The 25,393-nt window shown below is 36.3% G+C and overlaps 15 protein-coding genes across 15 annotated transcripts; 7 read left to right on the top strand and 8 right to left on the bottom strand. All coding sequences in view use genetic code 12, as the record gives it.

Moving 5' to 3' along the window:
* Positions 1 to 186: 186 nt before the first annotated feature.
* Positions 187 to 2,664, bottom strand: SEC15 (Rab GTPase-binding exocyst subunit; the record flags this gene model as incomplete). The annotated part of the gene is made up of 1 exon (XM_007372884.1): positions 187 to 2,664. One exon carries the CDS (start codon positions 2,662 to 2,664, stop codon positions 187 to 189), a length of 2,478 nt encoding a protein of 825 aa, XP_007372946.1.
* Positions 2,665 to 2,813: 149 nt separating this feature from the next.
* SPAPADRAFT_58759 (uncharacterized protein) lies at positions 2,814 to 4,348 on the top strand (the record flags this gene model as incomplete). The annotated part of the gene is made up of 1 exon (XM_007372882.1): positions 2,814 to 4,348. One exon carries the CDS (start codon positions 2,889 to 2,891, stop codon positions 3,702 to 3,704), a length of 816 nt encoding a protein of 271 aa, XP_007372944.1.
* Positions 3,722 to 4,327, bottom strand: SPAPADRAFT_131197 (ureidoglycolate hydrolase; the record flags this gene model as incomplete). The annotated part of the gene is made up of 1 exon (XM_007372883.1): positions 3,722 to 4,327. The coding sequence occupies one exon, from the start codon at positions 4,325 to 4,327 to the stop codon at positions 3,722 to 3,724; it is 606 nt and encodes a 201-aa protein (XP_007372945.1).
* Positions 4,349 to 4,566: 218 nt separating the features above from the next.
* Positions 4,567 to 7,173, top strand: FZO1 (mitofusin; the record flags this gene model as incomplete). Its single annotated transcript, XM_007372881.1, has 1 exon — positions 4,567 to 7,173. One exon carries the CDS (start codon positions 4,567 to 4,569, stop codon positions 7,171 to 7,173), a length of 2,607 nt encoding a protein of 868 aa, XP_007372943.1.
* Positions 7,174 to 7,300: 127 nt separating this feature from the next.
* SPAPADRAFT_146877 (uncharacterized protein) lies at positions 7,301 to 8,971 on the bottom strand (the record flags this gene model as incomplete). The annotated part of the gene is made up of 2 exons (XM_007372880.1): positions 7,301 to 8,066; positions 8,133 to 8,971. The coding sequence occupies 2 exons, from the start codon at positions 8,969 to 8,971 to the stop codon at positions 7,301 to 7,303; spliced, it is 1,605 nt and encodes a 534-aa protein (XP_007372942.1).
* A 906-nt stretch (positions 8,972 to 9,877) lies between these two features.
* SPAPADRAFT_146876 (RNA-binding signal recognition particle subunit) lies at positions 9,878 to 10,647 on the top strand (the record flags this gene model as incomplete). The annotated part of the gene is made up of 2 exons (XM_007372879.1): positions 9,878 to 10,297; positions 10,325 to 10,647. 2 exons carry the CDS (start codon positions 9,939 to 9,941, stop codon positions 10,377 to 10,379), a joined length of 414 nt encoding a protein of 137 aa, XP_007372941.1.
* Positions 9,878 to 11,730, bottom strand: SPAPADRAFT_58758 (uncharacterized protein; the record flags this gene model as incomplete). Its single annotated transcript, XM_007372878.1, has 1 exon — positions 9,878 to 11,730. One exon carries the CDS (start codon positions 11,688 to 11,690, stop codon positions 10,359 to 10,361), a length of 1,332 nt encoding a protein of 443 aa, XP_007372940.1.
* A 496-nt stretch (positions 11,731 to 12,226) lies between these two features.
* SPAPADRAFT_64638 (uncharacterized protein) lies at positions 12,227 to 14,186 on the top strand (the record flags this gene model as incomplete). The annotated part of the gene is made up of 1 exon (XM_007372877.1): positions 12,227 to 14,186. The coding sequence occupies one exon, from the start codon at positions 12,295 to 12,297 to the stop codon at positions 13,666 to 13,668; it is 1,374 nt and encodes a 457-aa protein (XP_007372939.1).
* A 670-nt stretch (positions 14,187 to 14,856) lies between these two features.
* On the top strand, positions 14,857 to 16,173 carry RAM1 (protein farnesyltransferase; the record flags this gene model as incomplete). The annotated part of the gene is made up of 1 exon (XM_007372876.1): positions 14,857 to 16,173. One exon carries the CDS (start codon positions 14,857 to 14,859, stop codon positions 16,171 to 16,173), a length of 1,317 nt encoding a protein of 438 aa, XP_007372938.1.
* A 91-nt stretch (positions 16,174 to 16,264) lies between these two features.
* On the bottom strand, positions 16,265 to 17,812 carry PTP2 (tyrosine protein phosphatase; the record flags this gene model as incomplete). The annotated part of the gene is made up of 1 exon (XM_007372875.1): positions 16,265 to 17,812. The coding sequence occupies one exon, from the start codon at positions 17,810 to 17,812 to the stop codon at positions 16,265 to 16,267; it is 1,548 nt and encodes a 515-aa protein (XP_007372937.1).
* A 1,108-nt stretch (positions 17,813 to 18,920) lies between these two features.
* Positions 18,921 to 19,163, bottom strand: SPAPADRAFT_58754 (uncharacterized protein; the record flags this gene model as incomplete). The annotated part of the gene is made up of 1 exon (XM_007372874.1): positions 18,921 to 19,163. A coding segment is annotated over one exon (243 nt), but the record flags the coding sequence as incomplete, so codon positions are not given.
* Positions 19,164 to 19,662: 499 nt separating this feature from the next.
* SPAPADRAFT_48510 (uncharacterized protein) lies at positions 19,663 to 21,093 on the top strand (the record flags this gene model as incomplete). The annotated part of the gene is made up of 1 exon (XM_007372873.1): positions 19,663 to 21,093. The coding sequence occupies one exon, from the start codon at positions 19,663 to 19,665 to the stop codon at positions 21,091 to 21,093; it is 1,431 nt and encodes a 476-aa protein (XP_007372935.1).
* A 165-nt stretch (positions 21,094 to 21,258) lies between these two features.
* On the bottom strand, positions 21,259 to 22,392 carry SPAPADRAFT_48509 (uncharacterized protein; the record flags this gene model as incomplete). Its single annotated transcript, XM_007372872.1, has 1 exon — positions 21,259 to 22,392. One exon carries the CDS (start codon positions 22,390 to 22,392, stop codon positions 21,259 to 21,261), a length of 1,134 nt encoding a protein of 377 aa, XP_007372934.1.
* Positions 22,393 to 22,490: 98 nt separating this feature from the next.
* SPAPADRAFT_58753 (uncharacterized protein) lies at positions 22,491 to 23,926 on the top strand (the record flags this gene model as incomplete). The annotated part of the gene is made up of 1 exon (XM_007372871.1): positions 22,491 to 23,926. The coding sequence occupies one exon, from the start codon at positions 22,517 to 22,519 to the stop codon at positions 23,873 to 23,875; it is 1,359 nt and encodes a 452-aa protein (XP_007372933.1).
* SPAPADRAFT_58752 (FG-nucleoporin) lies at positions 23,864 to 25,131 on the bottom strand (the record flags this gene model as incomplete). The annotated part of the gene is made up of 1 exon (XM_007372870.1): positions 23,864 to 25,131. The coding sequence occupies one exon, from the start codon at positions 25,035 to 25,037 to the stop codon at positions 23,916 to 23,918; it is 1,122 nt and encodes a 373-aa protein (XP_007372932.1).
* Positions 25,132 to 25,393: the final 262 nt, after the last annotated feature.

The raw sequence follows: 25,393 nt of genomic DNA, 5'->3' as shown, positions 1-25,393 counted from the left end.
GTTATGCAGTTCTAAGAAAGAGTTTAAGTAGCGGGTAATTCTTGAAATTATCGAAGGAACTTTTATTGACTGCAAATCGCAAGCGCTACCATGTACATTGATTCCAAAAATATAACGATAACACAGGTACGCATTTTACTAATACTCACCAAAAAATAGTAATCGAATATTGTATGGCTACATACTCTAAATATTATCACCCATTCTCTTGAACCTTCCTGCGAATTGAGTAAACTTTGACGCGGTAGCTGAAGTCTCGAAACTCTTCAATGATGCAGTATCATCATCGGTTGGATTAGTACTTCCGCCTATCATCTTGCCAATCAATGATTGACCAAATTCCAATTTAATTCGATCAAAATGACGCATTCTAAATCCGGGGTTATTGAGAAATTCATCATAGTTTTCCAATTTTAATAAATCAATTGCTTGTCTCAACTCGGCAAAGGTTGATTCCAACGCTTCAGTATTGCCTTCCCTGGGTGAATGAAGTTTCCTCATCGAGTCTTCCAAGTACCTTATATCCAAATCAAAGTTTTCCACAAATGTACGATTGTACAGAGGAGCACGTTTAAGGACATTGAGAAAGTGTTCTGAAACAAAATCATAGGTCTTGAAGAGACCTAAGGTTCTTAATGTTGAAGGAAGAGTGGAAAAAATCGATGTGAACAAATTAACCAAGAATCCAGCAAAATCTTTAACTGAATAGTTAGCCTCGGTATTTTTCTCGGTGGTAGTGTAATCAAAGTATTCGACCATATCCAACAATTCATTGATTTTGGAATCAACCATTTCGAAAATTGCCTGTTCAGAGTATTTCTTCAAATCCTTAAATGTATCTACTGCTTGAAGGGTAAAAGTATCATTAACATCAATATTATGAATCCCAACACCAGTGTATTGTCTCAATCTATTGTTAATCATTCTTCCCACTTCATACAAACTAAACAAATAATATTCAAGATTGGTATAAGTTTGGGCCACAATTTCCTTATTAGTTGCATTTCTCTTGACAAAGTCTTCAATGTCATATGCAATACCAAATCCTTTCTTGTTACTCAACACTAATTCAACAATGTCATTGACTATAATATTGTTTATTTCCGTGATTTCATAATTATAGTGTTCGGAAATAAATACAATGACAATATTGATCAAATTACGAATTCCAAAACAATAATGGATATAATCTTCACTAAATGGTAACTGAATTGGCATGCTCCTCACATTTTGTGGAGCAAATGCTGAATCCTTCTGATACCATACTAACTTCATGATACTATCATAATCTTCCTGGGAATCTACCGCAAGAGGCATGTAATGATCTGATGTTATGGAATCAATAAATTGAGAACGGAAATCTTGTACCACGAGTGGGGCAAAGTAATCCTTGAATATTATCATAAGAACATCATATAATTCGGTAATGTCATAAGAATAGTTATCCATAACTTGTAGGAAATCCCCAATCAAATCCTTATACTTCTTCAAATCATCAACATTATTAAATCTATTACGCTTTAAATTGTGTAAAAGAACTGGTTTTAACTTCGTAGTATATGATAACCAAAGTTCATCAGCTTGGGTATTGGTACGCAATTGGAATTTCGTAATTAAGTTCAATTGTTTGTCCATAATGAAGAATGCACTTATTTTCTGCAAGTATCCTGCTAATTCTAAGTTAGTGAAGTCGATATCTTTGATATTCACAGATGCAGGTGCTAGTGGGTATATGATTCTGCTGTATTTCTTCATCCATTCCTTATGATAGGCATCGATTAACGTGTCCAATTCATGGAGAGTCTGATAAACCAATATGGCATCATATATGCTATTCAAGGGGATTTGTAAACTTTGATCAGTGAAAATATTGTAATTTATACCTGGATCACGAAGGGATTGCTCAACGGGTGAATTCAACTTGTATGGTAAAAATGTTTTGTTATTTTTCTTGATATCCTCCCAATTGTTTTGTAAAACATGTATATTGTTGAAAATGGCTTGACCGACAGCAGTTAACTTCTGTTCCAAGTTCAAACTCAACCATCTGGAGATATTATCAAAACAATCATCCTTGATCATCTTGGTTAAATGAGGAATAGAATCAACAATCTTCTTTGCAAAGTTAAAATCTTGGACCTTGGCAATATGGATATTCAACAATTCATCAAGTAATTTCAAGGCATTGAAATATTTGGATTGACGGATGGACTCTAAAATCTTGTTAGTCAATTCCAACACTTGAATACACTCAGTCAACACTATAGAAGTTTCATTGATTCGGCCACATACAGTTTTATACTTTATGAATCTATTTTTCCTATTGATTAGTTCGATGGTTGACTTGTTTAAGCTCTGGTTGACTTTCATGAACTCATCCTTCAATACCATGGATTCTTGATGTATTGAATCAATTTGGTTGATACATTGACTAATTTCATCCGTCAGTTCCATGGATGCAACATTCAATTCCTCGTCTTTATCATTGACAATCTCATTAAGTTTGACAATCAAGCTGTTCAATCCATTGGAACGGATGGAATCTCTTATTATAGGGGCTAATGATTCGAGGTAATCTTCAGAATTAAGGGAAGTTTGAAAGATGTCTTCATCCCGTAGAAGCAAGTTCTCTAGTTGGAGACTGTCAACTGCGACTGAGGACATATTGGTTGCTGTTTGTTTCTTAATTCCATTGCTCATTTTAGATGATCCATTGAGCGGTCCTGTCATTGTGTTTATGGTTGGAAAAAGGTGTTGCCAAATGTTCTGTGAGGTGTTGATTCTAAATTTTGGTGTATGTGTTTTTTTTTGGTGTGGAAAACTAAACCAGTTAATATAATGTTGTAATAGGAAAGTGGTAGAATACAACCCAATCAGGAAAGAAAATTATGATTCCAAACCATTTGTTAATTTTGGGTCCGCCAAATAGCGGTAAGCTCCGAATTGCGAAAACAATAGCTCAGGATTATGAAGCAGGAGAATATGAACCGGATCAATCACACTCGGGAATAATAATAAAGACCTCGGTCATTACCAAATACTACGAGATGAAACTAACGATAATGATTGATGAATACTTAGAAAAGTCACATGGTGCTAATGATAAACTTGCCGAGTTATCCAAGTGGTATGAAGATTTCCAATCAGATGATTGTGAAGAATTACGAGAGGTTATTGATGGATTTATATTTACGGTCAACATGGCATCTGATTCAGTTGAATATATAGAAATGGCCATGGATGTTCTTGCTACTATACGACAGTCTTTAGGTGGTCATGACTGGAAGGGGTTTATATGTGTAGTTGGTTCATCCCCTAATGATGAACCAATCGATGAAGATCTTGTAGAACTTATCGAAGATGCTGCAATTACATCTGGGTTTGAATTTATCAATCTTCAATCTGAGGGAGTGAATGAATATAAAGAGAAACAAGGAAAGGATCGAATAAAAGAGTTGATTGAATGCCATGAATGGTCCAATATGGATATGCTTACAGACAAGCCAGATCGGTATGAAAAGAGTAAGTTGGATAAATTGGAGTCAATGACTGTAGGGCTATTAGATGAGCATAAGCAAGATATGGAATTGGAAGAAATCTTCAACAAGCTTTCTGTTTCTAAACAGGTGATAAGTAATCTTCCCCCAGATAAAAGAGAAAGTTATGCCAACAAGGTACTTGAGGAGATTATAGATTTTATATAATGCTGTACATAGGTAGTCTACATTCTATAATAAACTTGGTATCCCGGGTCATAGTAACACTCTTGAGTATCTTCTTCAGCAATTCCACTTTCATGAACCAAAACAGCAAAGTCAACAGTCCTGTCTTGAATTGTAATCATAGGTGCATGCCAAACACCCACCCCATAAGTAACCGATTGATTACCACGACAAAGAAATGCTGCTATTGTATCCGGATCAGGAAGAGTAGTCTTGGTATCAGATTTAGCCACAATTACTAAATAACAAATTTCATCGGTTTTACCCAAGGGAAGAAATGTTTGAGTAGTAAACGGATGACGTTCAAGCACTGTTGAAGTGTATTGCCAATTACCTCGACCTTCAGTTAGTAAATGGTCAGGTCGGGAGCATCGGAATATGTTCCAGTTTGTAGTACTACTCCCACTCTGACTCATTTTATAGTTGTTAACAACGGGTGCAACTTTTGGGATCTTTATCGCCGTTCCGTAGTTGGCATTTGAATCATTTGCAATTACTTGATGCTCAGGACTGATCACTCCTCCAAAAGGTTCAAAATTTTCTGGTGTCAAGAGCTTAGCTATTATTGGAGGTATCTTACTACCATCAAATGTTTCTAGGACCATATATCTCCAGTCTTGGTGTCAACCATCTGACCACCTTATCTTATCTATTGGTTGCCACTTTTATGAGAGAGAAATTTAGTCACGTGCTCGTGTTTACAATCACATTGCACGTGACTTCGGTGGCAGCGCGAATCGAAATCTTTTAAAAAAAAAAGTTGTGCCACCGGGTTTTTAGCCGATCAGTCCATTCTTTAGACAACCACAAACAAGCCTGAGAAGGATAGAGAAATCTCTAAACTATGAGTGATTTTCCACATCTTGAGAAGTCAAAACCAAAGGCGGCTGACCATCAATATGATGATGACGAAGTTACCACCTTGGTCAACGGAACTTCAGATCCTTCGCATTTAGTATACATTCCTGGAACCAGTAATCTTTCCCCAGACAATAGAACTTTGGTTGAAGGTCAAGAAGGAAGCAGCAAAAGCAACGGTCTTACTGTCCGTCAAAAGAAACATATAAACACAAGTGTGCAACAACTACATTATAACGAAAATAAGATCAGTTTAGATCGATGTATCAACTCCACAATAGAATTATTGTATGCCTTGAGTGAAGAAAACAAAGCCAGACCTGTGTTTTATCCTACTGAAATTGATGATGATAATTCATTGTTATTAAATTCTGCAAGAGCCCATTTAGCATTGGTTAGACAGAATACTAGTAAGTTTGACAAAGCCAAAATTAAACCAGATGAAGATGAAGAACCACTTCCTGAATTCAAAGTGTTACGTTTAAACCTTAAATCCGGACATTCTGATTTTGATGTGGTTTCAAATTTAGATAAGGGTTCCATTGCAGCATTATTAGAGAAGAAAATCCAACAGCAAGTAAAGTATTTACTTAATTTGAAAGACAGAGTGGATGATACTAGTTCCAAAGTGTTTGTCACTGGTGATTTAAATTCCGGGAAGTCCACCTTTTGCAATGCATTGTTGAGAAGAAAGATTTTACCTGAAGATCAACAGCCATGCACTTCAGTGTTTTGTGAAGTTATTGATGCATCCAAAGAAAACAATAGCTTAGAGGAAGTGCATGCAATTCCTATTGGTGGACCAGATTATAACATCCGTGATGAATCAACTTATAAAATATACCCCTTGAAAGATTTAGAAGATCTTGTTTATGAATGTGACCGTTACAGCCTTTTGAAAGTGTATGTGTTAGACCACCGCTCGTTCCAAGAAAGCCTTTTGCACAATGGAATAATCGACATTAAATTGATAGACGCCCCAGGTTTGAATATGGATCTGTACCAAACGACTCAAGTTTTCTCCAGACAGGAAGAAATTGATTTGATTGTGTTTGTCGTTAGTGCCGAGAATCATTTCACTTTAAGTGCCAAAGAGTTTATAGCAGCTGCCGCCAGCGAGAAGCGATATGTGTTTATCGTGGTTAATCGATTTGATAATATCAGAGATAAGGAAAAGTGTAAGAATAGAATTTTGGACCAGATTAAGAATTTAAGTCCTGATACTTATAAGAATGCTCGCGAGTTTGTACATTTTGTCAGTGCAAGTGATATACCCATAGGGCAACCAAGCGATGATGGGCCAGGTGGTGGTGATGATGATGATGGACCAGCTGAACATGATTTAGGACATCCTGATTTCGATATCCTTGAAGCATCCTTGAGAAAATTTATTCTTGAAAAGAGATCAATTTCGAAATTGCTTCCTGCCAAGAGTTTCCTTGTTAATATACTTCGTGATTTACAAACATTATCCAACCTTAATGAAAAGATATATCAACAAGAGAAATTAGAAAAGTTGAAAGAATTAAATAATCGTGTTAATCCAAGATACAACGAGATTGTTTCCAAATCTGTCAAGATCCAAAATTCAATCAATACATTAATTGAAAACACATGCACTGATATCTATAATGCTACTACACAGCAAATAACTGAAGTTGTTGAAAATCTCGGCGAGAAGCCGGTTGTAGTTTACGGTGGGTTACAATACTTGTTTGAATACGCCAAAGAAACACATAGTGCTTTGTTTGATGTTGTTCTTGAATCAGTAACAAAGTGTGAAAATAATACTAAAGACATCACAGTAACTAAGGTTGATGAGATCATCAAATTCGGACAAAATACCCTTGGTGAAGAATTTCTCAATGATAAGACATTCCAATCCCTGCTTATGTTTACTAGAAAGAAAGACACTTTACTTAAACGTCTAGATTATCAATTGGACATTATGGATTTTGTGGATCCTTCACTCGAATCATGTCTTACATTCTTGGGGATCCCGGAAAAAGTAGTGGCTGGTATCCAACATCAAATTACATACTTCAACCCATTGACTATTCTCACTGCAGTTCCTACCAATGCTATAGCATTGCGTGATCAAATTCCTTCTCAGATTACATTGCACACATTATATTCATCAGGAAAGTTGTTGACCACTGGAGCTTTAATTCATAAAGTATACCAATTCTCGAGATATGTCACTCCAGGAATGCTCAAGAAGGTTGCCTTACCTGTTGTCCTTGGTCTTTCGGGTATTTCAATCTACTATTTGATTACTGATGTTCCTCATGCAGTTGTTCGAAAGCAAGCTAGAAGAATCAAACTGCAAGTTAAGAAGGCCAACTATGCCCATTTAAACGCTATGAGAATCGCTAATGAGTGCCGTACTGTATTGAACTATCCATGCAGACAAGTGATGAACAATTTCCAAACCAATATCGATAAGAGAATAGGTGAGAAACAAAAATTGGAAACGAGCATCAAGGATGCGGAATTAAGTTATGGATATTTCCATGATTTACTCAAGAAGGTTGAATATCAACAGGGGTTATTGAAGGAAATTGATTTGGAGAGTGTTCATGAAGTAGATTAGGTATTCTTGTATTTATATTTTTTTTATGCCATTATCTAGGGGTTTTTATATACTTATGAATTGATTGATTTTGACAACCGTTAATTTTCTACAAACGCTATATATATATATATTAATGAAGCTTTTATTACTGTATTCTATGTTTCCACATCACTGTGCATGTAGCTACAAATGCAATACCAGATAATATCATGCCTAATTCGAATGCTCCAATGTAACATCCATTTCCCTTGTAGCAATGACCAGTAACAGGGTTGGTATTCTTATCGTAGATCCAACCAAAATACTTGGTAAGTATGAATAAAGTAATAACATATCCTGTACATACCAATCCCCAATTAGTGGAGAATGTCTTGGTTCCAAATTCGTCCGCCATTATTGCAGGGTACGTTCCAAATACTAAACCATAACAAGAACCCATGATGCCCAGGGAAATACTAATTAGAGTGTGATTGGATTCATTGACCACGAGAAGTAGTTCACCTAAGCATTGAATTATAATGGTGACTAGTACAATCCAAAGCCGTTGGAACTTTCGTCTATGGAGAACATCACTTAAGAATCCAGCAACTAATCGAGCCAAGAAACTGGAAATAGAAATGACAGCGACTTGAACAGCTTGAAGATGAACAGTTTCTGGGTCTTTGGAAAGGTCCTCCTCGTCCTTTTTCCTATTGTAGTAGTATTGGGCAGTCACTATGAATCCAATGCTGTAGATATACATTTGTCCGATACCGGTAGTAATTGCTACAATCAAGTAATGAATAAGAAATTTTGCATCAATAACACGATGCTTTATAGCCTCCAAAGGTTTTATCTTATGTTTCTTTTTGTGAGGTTTAGGTTTAGGTTGTATTTGAGGAGTGATCCTTGGTAGTTTGGGTGGTGATTGGCTTGGATTCCGTTGAGAACTGGACCCCGCTTGATATTGTTGGATATAAATGGAACTAGTCTCTGACAGTTCTAATAAGCTCGAAGACTCAGAATCAGAAGCTTGTGGTGTATGCTCACCTATCCCCCAGAATGCAAATGATCCATATAATTCTTCGGAATCTACCGGACGGGGAGTTGGATTAAAATTTTGATCTTCAAGCAATGCCAATTCTTCGTTTTGTCCATCACCAACACCTAACTCTTCATGATAGTCTTCATGGTGATCAACCTCATGGTAAACACGAATAAAGAACGATCCTATAAAACTGACACATCCACAGAATATGGACAAGAATCGAAGCAATCCACCGGTATCCTCATCGAAAAACCTTGCCGATATAATTGAGAAAATTGTCGCTGCAAATCCATAAGCACTTACTGGTAATGCACCTGCACCACCTCTATGATTAGGGAAATTGGCCTGGGATGCCTTTAATGTCGAAAAATAACATATTATTGACCCAAATCCCACAAATGCCATGCACATGCAAATAAGAAGCAAGTTGTCGTGTTGATTTAGATATATTCTGTATACCAAGTAGTAATTGACAAGTATGCATATAGAACCCATACGTGTAGAAAACATAGGCCCATACTTATCTACTATCAACCCCGCAGGTAGTCCACCTATGCCTGAACCCATTGTCATTGATAGTGCTATTGTCGCTGAATCTGAAGTGGTGAGCCCAACACGTTTGATGAATTGAGGAGAATATACCCCATATAAGTAGAGGGTACCTGATGCTAGTGCTACCAATACAGAAATGAATAATGAAATTAAGCGGCTGGTGAGATTGTCGCTGTTATCGGTAACAATAGGTAAAGAAGCTACTCGTTCAAGAACTGGCAAGGGAGGACTTGACATGTTTCGTGTGTATTAGAAAGGATTCTCTTTATACAATTGAGTGGTAAATTTGAATGAATAATTTCATCTGAATTCGTTGTTTTCACAGGGTTCTTGCTGTTTATATAGATGAAGAATAAGCCAAGAAAATCAAAACAAATGAGAGATTGTGTGTATAGCGGTTATAATTCTTTGGTTGGAAAATCAACTGAATGACTTGTGAATTTAGAATCTGATGATCCTGTGGATCTAATCGTAAATATTGTCGCGCCATATTTAATGCGGGGATAATATGCCTTTTTCAACCCTAACCTTAGTCACTCGGCAAGAATATATATATATATATATAAAGTTTTATGAGTTGGTAACTATGGTTGTCGTATTGTTATTGTAAATCAGAAAGCTTTTATAATTATCACATCTTCCTAGCAAGCTAATAGTACCTTTTTCCTTCCAAAAAAGCTCAATTAATCTAATGACCTTTTAAGGTTAAGAGCTATGAAAGGGGGCCATGAACTCAATTGAAAATATCAATCTCTCTTTAAATGCTTTATGTTTCTATTGCTAATGTAGTACATCCCCCATATAACCACAAAATAGTATTCACCTTACATGTGTAATATGAAAAATAAAAAACTATACAAGATGATATTTACAACACCAACAAAACTAGGCTGATTTCTCAAAACTAGACAATATCATACTGTAAAATTCGACTTTTAAGTGGAAGCTATAGGTCAAAGAAGCATAATCTAATAGATGTATCTAACCACAAAGTCTTGTACGTTGTATTACAAACATAAATAATGTGGAATAACTATATAAGCTGCAAATTCATTAAAACAGCGAAGTCCTGCATATAGTCGAGTCGTAGCAAATGCGATTTTTCATTGATTTTTTATTCACCAATATTTCTCATTCAGTATTGCCACAACTGGAATAGATTCACTATTGCAAACACATATACACATAGCAAATCCACCTAAAAATGACCAGAGTGGATAACGCCGAATTTATTAAAGAATTAACCAAGGTATTATCTACTAATAATGGTAAAAAATCGGTATATTTCACGCAAAAGCGATTATCACCTGCTTTACCATTAGATTCAACCACTGATGCCACCACAGCTGATTTACCCTCCAATGTCATTGAAACAGAAGGGAACAACACAAGCACATATCCCGTCCTAATTCGAATTTCCATGAATGGTAAAGACAAGAATGATCAAAAGAGTAAATACAAGTTGTCGACTATTGTTGAGCCACAAGCATTGGAACAATTTTGGCAAGATTATATCCCCATCTTACGGGCTGGGTTTGTGGGATTAAAAAAGAAGGAAAAGAAGAAAAAGAAGGGGAAGGTAACTAAATAAGTATGTGAATTCTATATAGAAAAAAAAAATGGACTATATTTCCTCCACTATTAATAAGCCACTGGGATATACTATATCCACATCTTGTATTTTGCAATCTCTCATTTCATTCAACGTAGTTTTAGGAGGCAATGGCGACGACAACTTGAATTTGTACTCCATGGTGAATGATTTGAACTTGGTAGCAGCCTCTTGCTCTGTTAATGTTGATGTTAATTCTCTATCATGTAAATACCCCCGGTTTAACAATTCAACATACATAAACACATCTTCTACTTTCATATCCTTGGGAAAGTAAGCCACATTTCTTGTCCCATCAACCATTTTAAGGGCAATCTTAGCGCAACCTGGGTGTGCTACTCCTAACTCGTGGTATTTTGAAGCATGGTATGCAAGGTACAATTTAGTCAACTTCTCCCGCTCCTTTTCTAGTTTCTTTAATCTATCCTTTTCTAACGACATTTGATAATTCAATTCTTGTTGCTTGATCAATACTTGATTCAAAAACTTTTCCTGGAGCTCCATTCGTATCTGATTTAGCTCTCCGCCATATTTATCTAATTTATTAATAAATTTGTTTCGTATTAATTCATTCACATTACAGTCGCTACGGATACCACCTTGTACACGTGCCACTAGACTTATCTTAGCTGGAGTTTTCACGGGGCCCGATGGAGACATAGTTGTAGTTCTAGTCAAACACAACAATCCTAAGAATGGGAATCGAGTGACATTCAAACTATTGGCCAATTGGTAAGCTTCGGGATTAGTCAAATCGCCGCCCCATATTATAACATTATCAGAGAACAATTCCACGAATCTAGGATTGATAATTATTTGTTCAAACACTTGACTAGAACTCTCGTTATGTCCGTTTGTCAAATATACAAACAAGAATTTCGCTCTTTGAGTTGCCATGTACAATGCTTGGGTATAACTACCTTGAAAAAATGGCGGAAGTGTTTGTGCTTCACCAGGATCAAGTTCGTCTTCTAAATCAAGGATGAATTTGTTTACTTTCGCTATAGGATCAATTGTAGGTGACGTATAAGTGAATAGCAAGTTGTAGATCTTTGATATGATTCGGAATAAAATCCGAATAACAAGAATGAAGGGTTGTATGACAAGATAGTTTATCCAAGTTGTAAGCGTGTTTAATCTTGCATTTTGAGGAGTGAGGAGGGTGGTTGTGTCTGTTTCTGGGAATGAACCAGGCATGTGTGTGGAGCGGCCCGCACCTGTTCCGGAGGATGTGGTGGAAGGAGTTGTATCTTCGTTGGGTAATGCTTCATAGTCTGGTTGACGTTGGTGATGGAACATTCGTAGTAGCCAATTCCTGTTGGCTGAATTGTTTCCTGTTGACATTGTCTATAGTTGATTATCCAATAAATGTGTCAACTGTAGCAACACTTGAACTGAAATTATAATTTGAAGCTGCTTTTTTCTCTGTTGCCTAGTTTTAAATTTTGCCATCAAACGGGTAGTACCATGTGACTATCTAGACAACCAAAGAATGATGTTTGAATATAATGACAACTAACGTATTACAAGGTAAATTTATAGTTTTTAAAGGTATCCCTGGACAATTACCAAGGGAGAAGAAAATCCTGTGCTTGTTACTAGGCAATCCAATCAGTTTGGCAACACATGCAAAAGAAAAAGAGAAACAAGTATAATGTACTGGAATAGGCTCTTATACATTCTCAAATAACTCACATATGTAAGAAGATTCCTGAATGATTCCTGAATGATTCCCAAACACCTCATTAGAGGTGTATTCTATTAGTCCGAATCTCCCTATAGTATGTATGGCCCGGTCGTGCGAAGCTCGAATTGTTACATTTTGGTGGGCTTACTTTGCGAAGTTGCAAGTTTGAAAAAGTTTGGATACCCTTCAAGCAACAAATAATGAGAACAAGCCATAGCTACTTAAATTACTGTCTAATTAAACATCCAATATGTTGATATAATGAAATTAATACAATCTGCACTTTTCCGACTATCTTTTTCCAAGTTCCCACATCATAAAGGCTTCCTTCAAGTTAGATTAAATTCTCACCATGTTACAAATCATGCTCTAAATGACCACTTTACGTCTCCTGGACTAATAGAACATGGCGAATCACTCATGGATGATGCTTCAATTGATGATTTAACACAATGGTTAGTCAAGCAGAACTCCAAACGAAGAAGAAAGGCAAACAGAATACAAAATACAATCAATCGGTTGACCAAACAATTCACTAAACAAGAGGCTGAAATTGAGAAGCTTCGTACAAGAATAACTAGGCAGATCGATTATTCACGAGGTATTTATACGAAATTAGGTTGGTTTATTGCACCCTCTCGATCATTTAACCATCGGACTTTAGACGCATTGAATGAGTTGTTTGATCAACGCGGATTTACCAAGGATACCCCACAGCAAGAAGTTCAACAGGTTGTACAAGACTATTATGAAGTACATACTGGAAATGAGGTGGCAAAATCTAAGAATAAATTTACAGTAGATCACGATTTGAAAGTCAGAATAGGCAGATATATCATCAAGGATTCTTCAAAAAGTCGACAATTTATATTGTGGAATCACTACTTGTATACGAGGTTATCTGAATTAACAAGTGATATCACAGACTTGGCAAAAGTTCGTATGGTGGCCGACGAATGGGTAGCTATGTTTCAACAAAGGACGAAATATTGGTATACTTATTATCACAGCCACAAGAGAACCATTATTTCTGTATCAAAAGAAATTGACCTCGCTCTTAGAACATCCAAATTCAAATTGCGACCAGTTCCAAAGGGTATTTCTAGAATCAGGTGCACCAATTCTAAAGGCATTAATAGTCTCAAAGATACAGTAACACTAGCACATGCATGGGATTATTATCATCGTTTGAAACGGCCACAATTTGAACTGGAAAGTTCTTTTGGATTCAATTTTTCTCTAGATAGCCATGAATTTAAGAAGTTTATTGATAAGTTAGTAAGAGATCGCTGGCTCGAATTAAGTTCCAAAGAAAAAGAAGCTTATCGTCTGCACTATGAAAGAATATTATCAGGAAAAGTTGAATATGAAGATTGTTTTAAACTGCAAGATAAACTCACCATTTTAGGAAAGGATTGGTATACCTTTGATTATTATTCTGTGGTAAGTACAGGCAAACTTTGGCAACTTGAAAATCAATGGAAGTTCATGAATTCTGAAAAACGAGAGAAAATAACCCAGGAATTTAAGCGATATTTATTATCAGGTGGTAAGGAATTTAGAAGAAAGAAGCTTTTACGCTTAGAGAAATATTTTGGACGCAGAAATCAATTACAAGGCATTCATGAATATTAGAAACGATTGAAAAGTCGGCAACTTGAGCCAGAATAGCAAATAGATATAGAATAAACATGAATGAAAAAGATCGTGATTCTATTTATAATAATTAACGAAGAGCCTTATACAAAAGTGTATGAATGATTAACACGTTGAAGGCAAACACTATAGAATGGATAAATTGCATCAATTGTACCAGATAAAGCTGAAGTTGTCGAAGGTGGTAATGTTGAACTCGCTAGCAAGAACTTATTTCACTGTTTATGCTCACTATGACAAGATATAATTGATATAGGAAAGAAGGGTTTCCTTATATCAAATGAAAAATGAATGGAGTACAATAACATGGAAGCTATATTTAAGACAAACAAGTTCAATAGAAGAAGCACAGCAATATTGTTGAGTGAGAAGGATCGTTGGGATGCACAATTGATGTCGCTAGCCAAGATCGAGGAATTGTAAAAAAAAAGCACCTATTATTTGATTTCAGATTACATGTAAATAGTATATAGAATAATACTTAATCGTGAACATTATGATTAATACTCCATTCATCTGTAATTTTATGTACTATTGATAATTTTGCAACCTTTTGAGAAAAAACTTGAAAAATTAAATGACTGCAACACCCAAGATTTCCAAGGAAATAGAGAGTGCTAAAACATACACAAAATAATACATAAAATCAATCAAATCACTTAAACTTATTTTGCAATATCCAAGTTCTCATTCGCAACTCAAAATACACCTATTACCGTAAGATCTAATGAGTTCTTAACTCAAATAATTTTGAAAAACCACGTGACATGAAGATCTAAAAATTTCCAAATTGGTATAAATCAGCGGTTTTAGCTCAGTTGGGAGAGCGTCAGACTGAAGAGATTCAGTCACAGTTTAATCTGAAGGTCCTGTGTTCGATCCACAGAAATCGCATATTTTTTTTTTTGAAGATCTAGCAACATAAAACTGACAACATAGAGTAGTACATACATATCACGACCTAAACCAACATTATCACAATTCTAGTCTAGATCTTGGATTAAAGTTTTCTTTTGCAGAAAGAAAATAAATCAGCGCTGCCCCTTTCAGTCCCCCACTGTAATGGCCCAATTGGGAAAATCTTTCTGCCGCACATGACACCCATAGAAAAAGTCACACTGAATTTTTTTCCTTTGCATAAACTATAAGTTTATCCTTTAAGTGACTATGGCCGTAACTAACCAAGAAAAAGTTAAATTCCTTTCGAATTTAGTAGGAAGGAAACGGAGTGAAGTAATTGAAGATATGTTCACCGATAAATACACATTGATGTCTGAAATTCGCGAATCGTTCCCTGACAACAGTTTTCAACCTGCTGCATCTGCAGTGGAGGAAGATCCTTATGTTTCATTCACTACTGAAACGCAAGATGAGACCGAGAATGTTATCCTTACGCGATTTAAAGAAATTGGGAAATTGAGTTTCAATTATCGATTACATGAAAAGTACCTCATGGCTTCGTTCTATAGTAAGTTACCTTCAGGGTACGTTGTTCTTGATGCCAACCATCCATGGTTAATGTATTGGCTTGCCAATGCTCACACATTGTCCATTAAGACTCCATTAGAAATTGATACCATAGAGTTGATAAATAGTAAGATTGAACATTGTTTAGTGGATGAAGGTGAGAGGGGAATTGCTGGTGGTGTGAACCAGTTGGGCCATGCTGCACTGACATATTCCGGAATTCTCACATTGATCCTCACCAAAAACTATCAATTACTTGAAAGCATAAGAGACAAGATTTACAATTGGTTATTAAGTTTGAAAAACGAAAATGGATCTTTTGTTATGCACGAGTATGGTGAAGCAGATACCAGATCTACATATTGTGTATTGGTAATTGCAAGTTTGTTGAACTTACTCACTCCAGAATTAACTGATGGTGTTCAAGATTGGTTAAATTTATGTCAAACTTATGAAGGAGGGTTTTCTGGGGTACCTAATACCGAAGCTCACGGAGGATATACATTTTGTGCATTGGCAAGTTACTTCATACTCAACACAGATACAGACTCCATTGAAAAGTCAATTAATGTTGAAAAGTTATTACGATGGAGCGTAGAAAGACAAATGTCAATTGAAGGTGGGTTAAACGGTCGTACCAACAAATTAGTCGATTCATGCTATAGTTTCTGGATTGGTGCTTTGTTCCCCATGTTGGAAATAATAACTGGACAAAAAGAGCTATTTAATAGAAATGGACTTGCTCACTATATTCTCCGATGCGCACAATCTAACCATGGTGGATTCATGGATAAACCAGGTAAGGGGGTGGATTTCTATCATACCAATTACGCATTATGTGGGTTAAGTGTTTGTGAATATTTGCACCTGGTGAGCAATAAGGATGATGTGTTGGCTTATAGGATCAAGGCCAATGCTTACGGCGATAAGCATTACACATTGCCTGTACATCCAGTATTTGGGATTCCAGTTAAGGATGTTGACGAGGCAAGGCAGTACTTTCAAAACTCTGTATGAGCTTGTTCAAAACTTTACGAATTAATGTATTAAACCAAAAGTACATAAAATATACAAAATCCCTTCTTTTATTTTTAAAAAAAAACCGACATTAAGATTGTTGTTGACTTAAATAATGTAAGAATAATTGATAACAGACAATAAATTGATCTAAATTCTGAACCATGCTAATTCTTTGTCTCCGCTCATGCATAATTAATCTGAATATTAAATCACTTTCTTCGGAGATGATAGCGGTTCTGTTGTTTAACCAGCCTTGTATTAATGAATCTATGGTTATGAACACTCCTGTTCTACCACATCCGGCCGAACAGTGAACGAGCACCTTGTTAGAAAGGCCATGCTTATCAAATAGGTCATTTTTGAGTTCAATAAACTCGATTAATGTGTTGAAATTAGGAATACCGAAATCTGGCCAATTTGAGTAATGTAAATGGAAAATCTTATTATTGATTTTCGTGACAGTGTAAGAGCTATTACTTTCAATAGTTTCACATGAAGTAATCGCAGGATGGTTGAAGTAGTTTGAAGGTTTGTTCTCTAAGTTGATAATGAGATCGACTTCTTGTTGCAATACTGTAGTCCAGAAGTCGTCAACAGTAGAGGCTAATGGATTTTGCGTTGCGATATATTTGAATTGGTTGTGAATTATAGGGTTGACATCAATATAGTTGCCATTGAAATAGTCATCGCCTTTGGAATCAAGCTTGACTCGGGAATGTTCATAGGGCCATATATTATTATATCTGTTCTTATACCCGTACTCGATACCTCGAGGAAGTGTGAATGAGATGTTGCGACATGGAGAACAACATGGTGGACTTGAAGCGATAAAGTCTGGTGAAGTGAGCCTGGTTAGTCTATTCCGCTCCAACGTTTCTATTTTAATAAACAAATCAATGAAATGTTGTAGTAATGTAGGGTGATCTTTATGAACAACAAACTTTAACCAGTTGGGATGTTGCGAAAGCTTGGGAAGTGAGAGATTTTGATGGTGGTATCTTGATGATATGTTAGTTTCTTTTTTTATTATTGAATTGAATGAAGTCTTGTCTGGTGAAGGTAAGACTAGTCCGTTGAGGTTGTGTATGTTGGTGTTTATCTTATTCTCTTCTATTAAGTCGGAGTTGACATTTTGAATTCCTCCGTTTAACATGAATACTTCAAATTTGTCAGCGTAAGATTCAAATCGAAGACATGTTTGATAGAGCGAATATGAAACCAGATCTCCTTTTGAGTTAGAGTCGTATATCAATACTTTGATCTTGGTGCTTGGTGCCTCTTCAATCAACTTGGCTAGTATCAAATCTTTTATATCTTTGGGCACATTCACGAAGTTCTTTAATATCTCTATCAAGTCAAGAGATTTCCGTTTTAATAATGTGGTAGGAATACATAAATCTACCAAAGTATGGATCCTTGATTTCGAGTATTGTTTAAAAGGTCTCACATCAAAGATTATTTGATAGTCTGACAACTCCAATGTGGAGGGATCTTGCAATTTTATAGATACAGGAAGATATGTAAACGTTGCTGAGCTTGGAGAAAATGATCGACTACACGATGAAAGAACAGGTAATCTTAAGGTAGACGTTGTGGTAGTAAGTGATGAGGTTATTGGTTGTGACATGAATGCCATGGTATGAAGAGAGATAGGTACCAGAAAAACCAAAAAGAAGAAAGCAACACGAATTTTATACAAATCTCTGAAAGGTCGGCCAGTCAGTCAGTCAGTCAGATCCGGATTCAGCCCCTCCCCCTCACCCCGGATAAACTTTAACAATTTAACTGCTGCTTGTTTACACAAAACATACTTAACCTTCGTAGCTTATTTTTTCTAAGCATGACGTAAGTGAAGGAAAAGTGGCTAAACTCCCTGCAGAAAAAATTTTTTTTTTTTAAACCCACACCACCATGTCACGTAGATCTGAGCTTGGGCACTTATTTTTCAGGTGTGATCTCAAGATATTACATCATGAGTATCCAGCAGTCTCGTCTTTAAATACCTTTAAACCTTATTACCAAGGCAACATTTAGCGGAACCGGTTATAAAGGCAAAGAGGGGTTATTACACACCGATGGGGGCATTGCAACATCATGCAAAATTACATGCCGATTAATTACACAAAATGTTTGTTACATTTGGGGTATTAACTAAAATTAGCAACTACAGATCAACACAAGATTGCTCTTAAGACAATGCAAAACGAGCAAGCGTTTTTACCGAAGGCATGGGACTTAATTGTTAAAAGTTCTAGAAGCAACGCAACACAGCCTCAGATATTTTTATGACATATTTTAATAATGCCTTTCCTTTTCCCTCGTTTAGGATTGTTCGGAAATCACCGTAACTAAAATTAGAAAATATTTGTTTTTCTTTTTTTTTTTAAGGCTGATCACGATTTCGAGATTTCATCATCAGCAGAACATAGTTGAAATCTACTCATGTCACTAGTGACATCATCCCCGTAAAACTCTAACATCATTCAATTTACCCACTTTACACTACATATACTCGCAAGAACCACCATCGAGATACGGGTAAACATTCCCTAAACTTATTGGTATCTCATGATGATTAAACGTAACCAAGTCAGTTTTATTTGGTGTAGATCAGTTGCAACTTTATTTTTTTTTTCCGTCCATGCACCAACTGATGTTGGAATTATACAACACTATATTGCATAGTCGATTTGTTTTCTCTTTCCAACACAAAAGTAAGATTAACTTTTCGGATTGCACATTTATCATAGAGGATAACGTTTAATTTGAAAATCAACATAGTTTTCAAATAGCTTTTCCCAGTTATAAATCTCAGCTCTGAACCATACAAAAACTTGTGCAAAACATGTTAAATATGCGCTCACTGAGACTGGGATCATCTCACGCGACTCAACAGTCCCATTTGAGATATAGTTAGTGCTGAAAGACTTAATATCATCATCAGCACCATCTACGGTCAAGATATCATCCGCACTAAGATAAGTAGAGCTATTGCAAGTCCCAAAAAAAGCATAAACGACATCAGTACCAGTTACAATTGTTTTAACTGAAATTCCAAGCAAAATATCTTGTTCAAAGTTGTTTCTCCTCGATTTTTTACATAGGGCTGACTGACTCGCAAACCTTGTTCATAAATACCAGAACTCGGATGACGACTCTATGGAAATTGAATTATTCATACAATTCTCGTCTAGTCGAGAAGTTATAACCAAAATTAAATCATACTTTCACATGGCACATGTAAGGAAATGCAAATCAGGACCATATCAAATAGCATAATTGTCCAAAGAGTTTATCTTGTTGCAAAACAAGAAAAATAAAAGGAATTTTGCAATTTCCTATTGAGACATGAGCATAACTTAAAACTCAGCCATAACCAAATTTTGCAATTTGGTATGTTGAAGAGGTAAAGCTTAGTATTTATTCTAACAAATTGTAAAGTCTTTTACAAGGTTTGTTTGTCTTTTTTACCTAGTACCATTGCCAATGTCCCGGCTTCTTCATATTCTTAGAGGTAGATCTTCTGGCAACAGTTTGTCTGAGAAACCCAATCCCCAAGATCAACTTACTTCTATGGTTGGTGCTTTGAACGAGAGGCCTAGTCAGTTGCTGACTATTAAAGACCAACTTAGTGCCCCTGCTGGTAGTTTTAACCTCGAGTCGGAAAAGGCTGACTCTGAAAGCAAATCCGATGTTGCGACTTTGATTGACCTCGAAAACAAGGAAGTTCAAACCACCGAAAAGAAGAAAGTAATTCTGGATCCTACTACTCTTCTTTCACTTCCGGAAGAACTTCTCTTGGCTATTTTTGTACACCTTAACCAAATTGATGCTTGTCAGATTAGACTCGTGAACAAGAAGCTTTATAAATTAGGCACAATCAAGTTGTTCAATTCCATATTCGTTTATAATCCGGAAGAGTTAGCAATTGCTCTGTATAACCAGGTTTCTAAAGCGAGATATAATTATTTGGCATTTTCAACTAGGTATACCATTATAAACGGATTTAATGATTTCGTAAGGGTTAGGGGTACTAAAGAATTGTCGTTGGTTAGAAATGTCGTGATTTGTATTCGTAGTCCTAATGATCATTCGAATGATTGTTATAATTACCTTGTTGAAAAGTGCCCTTGGATTAAAGTTGATGTTGCCCTGTGGAGTTCTGATTTGTTTGACAAGCAATTTACAAGACTTGACAATATTACTCAACTTCGAGTTTGTAAAACTTTCAGATTCAAGACAGACATCACCGACAATTATTCCATCAAACAATTATTTATTAGTGGTTCTAAAAGAGGTGTATCTGATCCTGTGGCACTTATCCCCCACTTAAAGGCGTTGACTTGGCTCTATATCAATGATGCGAAGGAACAAGATATTCTCCAGGTTTTCAGATCAAAAAAGATATCCAAGTTGAAACTCTCTATGTTGGGATTGCACGTTCCCCAAGTTCCCCTTAAAAAGTTGGGAGATGTGTTTACATTGAATGAAATTTTCTCTTTAGAGCTCCATTTTTATAATAATGTGACCCCATATGACGATTTGAAATGGCTTGCTAGCCAAATGACCAAACTTAGAGATATTCATATCAACTGGAAAGACTTGTCATTTGAACGAATTATCGCTCTGTTTGCCGGTCATACATTACACCAAATTAGATTATACTCTAGAGGAAATGAGCAAGAAATTACCGAAGAACAAATTGCCAGACTTTTAACCGGTCGTGAGCGTACGGTGACCTATTTAAGTTTGGACAGTGGTTTGTCTCTGTTGTCAGGCATGTGCAGCTACTATCGGCTATATAAGAGTCATACTAAGGCGAAGCACTCTGTTCAAAACTTGCGAAAGAAGTTACCTAGAAAGCAATATCCAAATCTAATGGATCTTGGGATATATCATCATGTGTACGCCCTTTAAAGTTTTATTATTTAAAATAGGACGAATCCCGTTATACTTGTTAGAGTTTTTCGATTCCCAGACCAAACTTGATTGTTTTTCAAGTTTATCATTCCCAGATCTATATTTACCGTAGCAATATATATTACATAGCTTATACAATGTGCAAAACATAGTCATAACCAGCTAATACTTTAAATTTAATAAATAATTAGTATCATCTTCCGGATGATAGTTACCCCTATTTCCAATATTATTGGATGATTGATTTAATAATACTTGAGTACTTGTTGTACCACTATCGAGAGGTTGAGTTATTGGCAGAATTGGTGATAGTTTCCGTTCCAATAGTTCATCATCCGAATCCGAATCATTATCTATTACTTGACCAGTTGGTTTTAAACTGAATAACCCATTTGTTGTATCCGAATTGACATCTTTTGGTTGGTCTGAGTAGACTCTTGGTTGGTCTGAATGTAATCTTGCCTGTTCTGAATAGATTCTTGGATGATGATCTGAATAAAATTTCGACTGGTCTGCATGGACTCTTGGGTGTTCAGATTGTAAATTTCTTAGTGGATCTACATAGGCCATGCTTGGTTGTTCTCGAGTACGTTCATGAACATCAACCTGTTGCTGTTCATAGATTTTCTTTAACTTTTCATACTTTGAGTTCAACTTATCAAACTTGGTTTTCGCTTCTGTGAGCTTACTTTCTAATTTATGTGCGTTGTATTTGTATTGCTGATTATCAGCAGTTAAAATCTTTACTTTCTCATTGGAAGCGACTAATTGCTCCTTTACACTTTCTAATTCCCGATTATACTTGTGCTTCAACTCTTTGTTTTCTTTATTATGGATAGATATCATTTTCGTTTCTTTCAACTGAAACTCTTCAATCAAGTCATTTCTTTCAGTTTGCTGTTGCTTTAACTGTTGGTTTAAACTGGATATAGTTTGATTAAGATGGTTTATCTGATCAAGTAAGTTGTGATCGGTAGTCTTGATGCTGTTAGAGCTTGAAATGGTAGATGAGGTAGGGGTGGTTCTAGGAGGAGTAGTTTGGGGTAAGGTATAGTCCTGACTGTTTATTCTATTCATTCGTTGTTTTAGTTCCAACCAGCGTTCTTCTTTAGAGGTGTGGTTGGTCAAATCAAGATTGATTAGTTGATCTAAGGTGTCGTCGCTATCAAAGCGTTGGCTTTGTTGTTGCTGTTGTTCTTGTTTTTTCTTCTTTTCCTGTTCAAGAGCAGCCTTGAGCTTCTCTCTAAGTATATTATTCTGAGTTTTCGCCTGTTTTATATCTTCATCTTTGATCATTTTAGATAGCTTGGGGCTGTTGCTGTTGATTCAAAAAATTTTGGCTGCCTTTTTTTGTTTGTTTACATTCAAAATTTTTTTTACAACACGAGTAACCTACACGTCCACAATACAATAAACAACCATGTCCAAGAAGAAGTTCATCCGTCGTCAGCTGTTTATATCCAAAATCCAATCATTCCCCTTTGACTTATACTTGTATGTCAACGAAGTAATCACGTCCATAGACTGGAACAGTGTTGAGTCTATACATATAGCAAACACCTTGGGTATATCGTTAACCCTACTCGATCTAGCTATCGTGTCTTTGCTAAACTACTATAACTCCATCAACAGCAAATCAAATAACTTGCTATTCAAGTCAAACTATTACGATTACCAGTATTTGAAAAAACATCTCAGTACCAGCCCCAAGTTTACACACTATGACGTCACCGCTTCGTTCACATGGGTGTTGTCATTGCTATCTAATGCCATTACCGTCGCTAGCATTGCCAATTTCATCTTGTTGATCAAATCATCCAGAAAGTACGGATTGTTGTATTTGACAGAAAATAACAAGTCAACGACAGTCTACAAAACAAGCACCACGGATTGGCTCGGGTTTCTTGATTCATTGTTTGTCAAGTTGTTCGGTAAGGAAGAAGATGTAACGCAAAGCTCTATCGATCAGACCCATGATACCACTGTTGTCGAAGAAGACACGTACTATATGAACACTTGGGATCCTAACAAGTTCACGTTACATTTATTTATTACCTTGAATCCGTTGAATATATTCATTATACACATATCTTCGTTATTGATCTCGTTAGCAGTAATGGTGATACAAGTTACTATGTCCTGGTTAATCATCTCGAAATTCAATCAGTTGATCATTGATAAACAAATCATTTATCAAGAAATGTTTAAAGAGTACAATAATAAGTTTGTCAACCCAAAGTTGAACATTTTAAAGAAAGACGTGGCTATTGATGCTACAAAGGGACCCTATGATACCACAGTATTAACCGATAAACAGCCATACTTGCTATCCAAGACTAAAAAGTTTGTCACTCATGATGCAAGAGGAAAGGAAGTGGTGGAATACGGAAATGTGGATGTGCCCAAGTTTACAATTATTGACCAGTCCACCCTTGCTTCATTCACTACTCATGACCATGATGATTTGAACTTTGAGGAACGTGGAGAAGAACCATGGTATACTTCGTCAACGCCATATCAACCAAATCTGCAGAAAATATCCCAATCGACACCAAACAGGTTGATATCCCCACAAAGGTTAAATATGAGTAATCGTCCTGTGCTAGGGTATAACAGCGAGTCTAGTCGACGTAATAGCTTCACATCGCCTTCACCGGTACGGATGGGGGTTAGATCAGGTACGATATCTCCAAGAAGATCTCCATTTAGATCTCCAAGTCCCCAGAGGTATGACAGATATGACCCTGCGTATGATCGTTACTATTATGATAATCTATAGTTGTACAGTTCAATATATATGTATATATGTAATTTATGACCTATAAATCATGGAATCCAAACACATATTTGGAAATTGTACCTATCCAGGATAACCTTTCGCTATTGTTTGGTTTCTTTAATTCTGTTCCTTCTGGGGCAACAAAGAATTGTTTGCCTTCTTTAATGTCAAGACGGGCATTGTATGGATCAGTGGTAGGTGGAGCTACATCACTGGACTTACTTTCACTTTCTTGAGCTGGTAATTGAATGTTCAAGTTCATTTCTCCAATGTTTTCCTTGTCAATCAAGCTTCTCTTTTGTAAATTCTCCAATGCTGATTTATGATAAGGTATGACTCCCAACAATACTCCGTTAAACACAGTACCATTTTCTTGCAAGGCTTCAATTGCTGAAGTTGGGTTATCGTATGTGATTTTGACCCAATTTGGACCACTGAATATTGGGACCACCTTGTTGTTTGCTTGAGTGGTATATAATGATTTGGTCTTGTTGATTTGGAAATCTTCTAAAATGTCTCCGAATTGCTTAAACAATTGGATGACTTGGTTAGACAAGGATTCCGGGTATCCAAATACCAAGATAGCTGATTCCGAGTGGGATAATTGATTTTCAGGTTTAACTACTGGAACAGGCTCGACTTCTTCATTCTTGTTGAACAAGTTACTAAACTTTCTTGGGTCTTTATTTATAAACGAATCGATCTGGTCAATTGGCTTATTGACCTTTTCATTCAATTCAAACAAGGACTTATTAGGAGGTAAATCATCTTGGTATACTAGCAAGCTATTACCTTCTTCACTATTGTCGATGGTGGTGTCGTCATCATCAAATATTCCTGAACTTATAGTCTTTCGTTGTTGATTTCCAAAGGACAACATATTGAATTGGTGACTATCTCCGAGCAATAATCCACTGGATGTAGTTGGTGATTTAGAGGATTTCTTTTTGGATGTAGTAGAGGCTGTGATTTGGAATCCGGGTTTCTTTTTGGGGATCAAGTGGTTGGGAATGGTTCGCTTCTTTTGATTCTGAGTGTACCAAGAGTTGTTAGCTACTGGGGTTGATACTTGTTGTTGCTGTTGTGGTTGTTGTACTGGTTGCTGTTGGACACTTGGATTGATCGTTGGATTCAACGATGTAGATTGTGTGAAGAGCGACATGATGCTGGTGCTGCTGATACTGTTGTTGATGCTGGTGCTGTTGCTGTTGCTGTTGCTGTTGCTGATGCTGTTGCTGTTTGTTTACTCTGTTGATGGTGTTTTGAAATTGGAGCGTAAAAAAAAACAGTCTAAAAAAAAGTTGGAAAAAATAGATGGGGCACACATGGTAGCACAAAATTACCTTACTAGGCAAGTGTAGCTGAGTTGTTGGTGTGTTAGCATGAATTGTGGAAACTCTAGACATATTTGGTCGGACTAACCAATCATGTCTATCGATGTAGTATGTTCACATCTTTAGACCACCATTTGCACAGTACGGCAGTTCCACTCCGTAGTGGATTTGCAGCAAACATCGT

This window comes from Spathaspora passalidarum, assembly GCF_000223485.1.
Source record: "Spathaspora passalidarum NRRL Y-27907 unplaced genomic scaffold SPAPAscaffold_1, whole genome shotgun sequence".
NCBI lineage: Eukaryota > Fungi > Ascomycota > Pichiomycetes > Serinales > Debaryomycetaceae > Spathaspora > Spathaspora passalidarum.
This window is presented reverse-complemented; position numbering and strand designations above follow the sequence as displayed.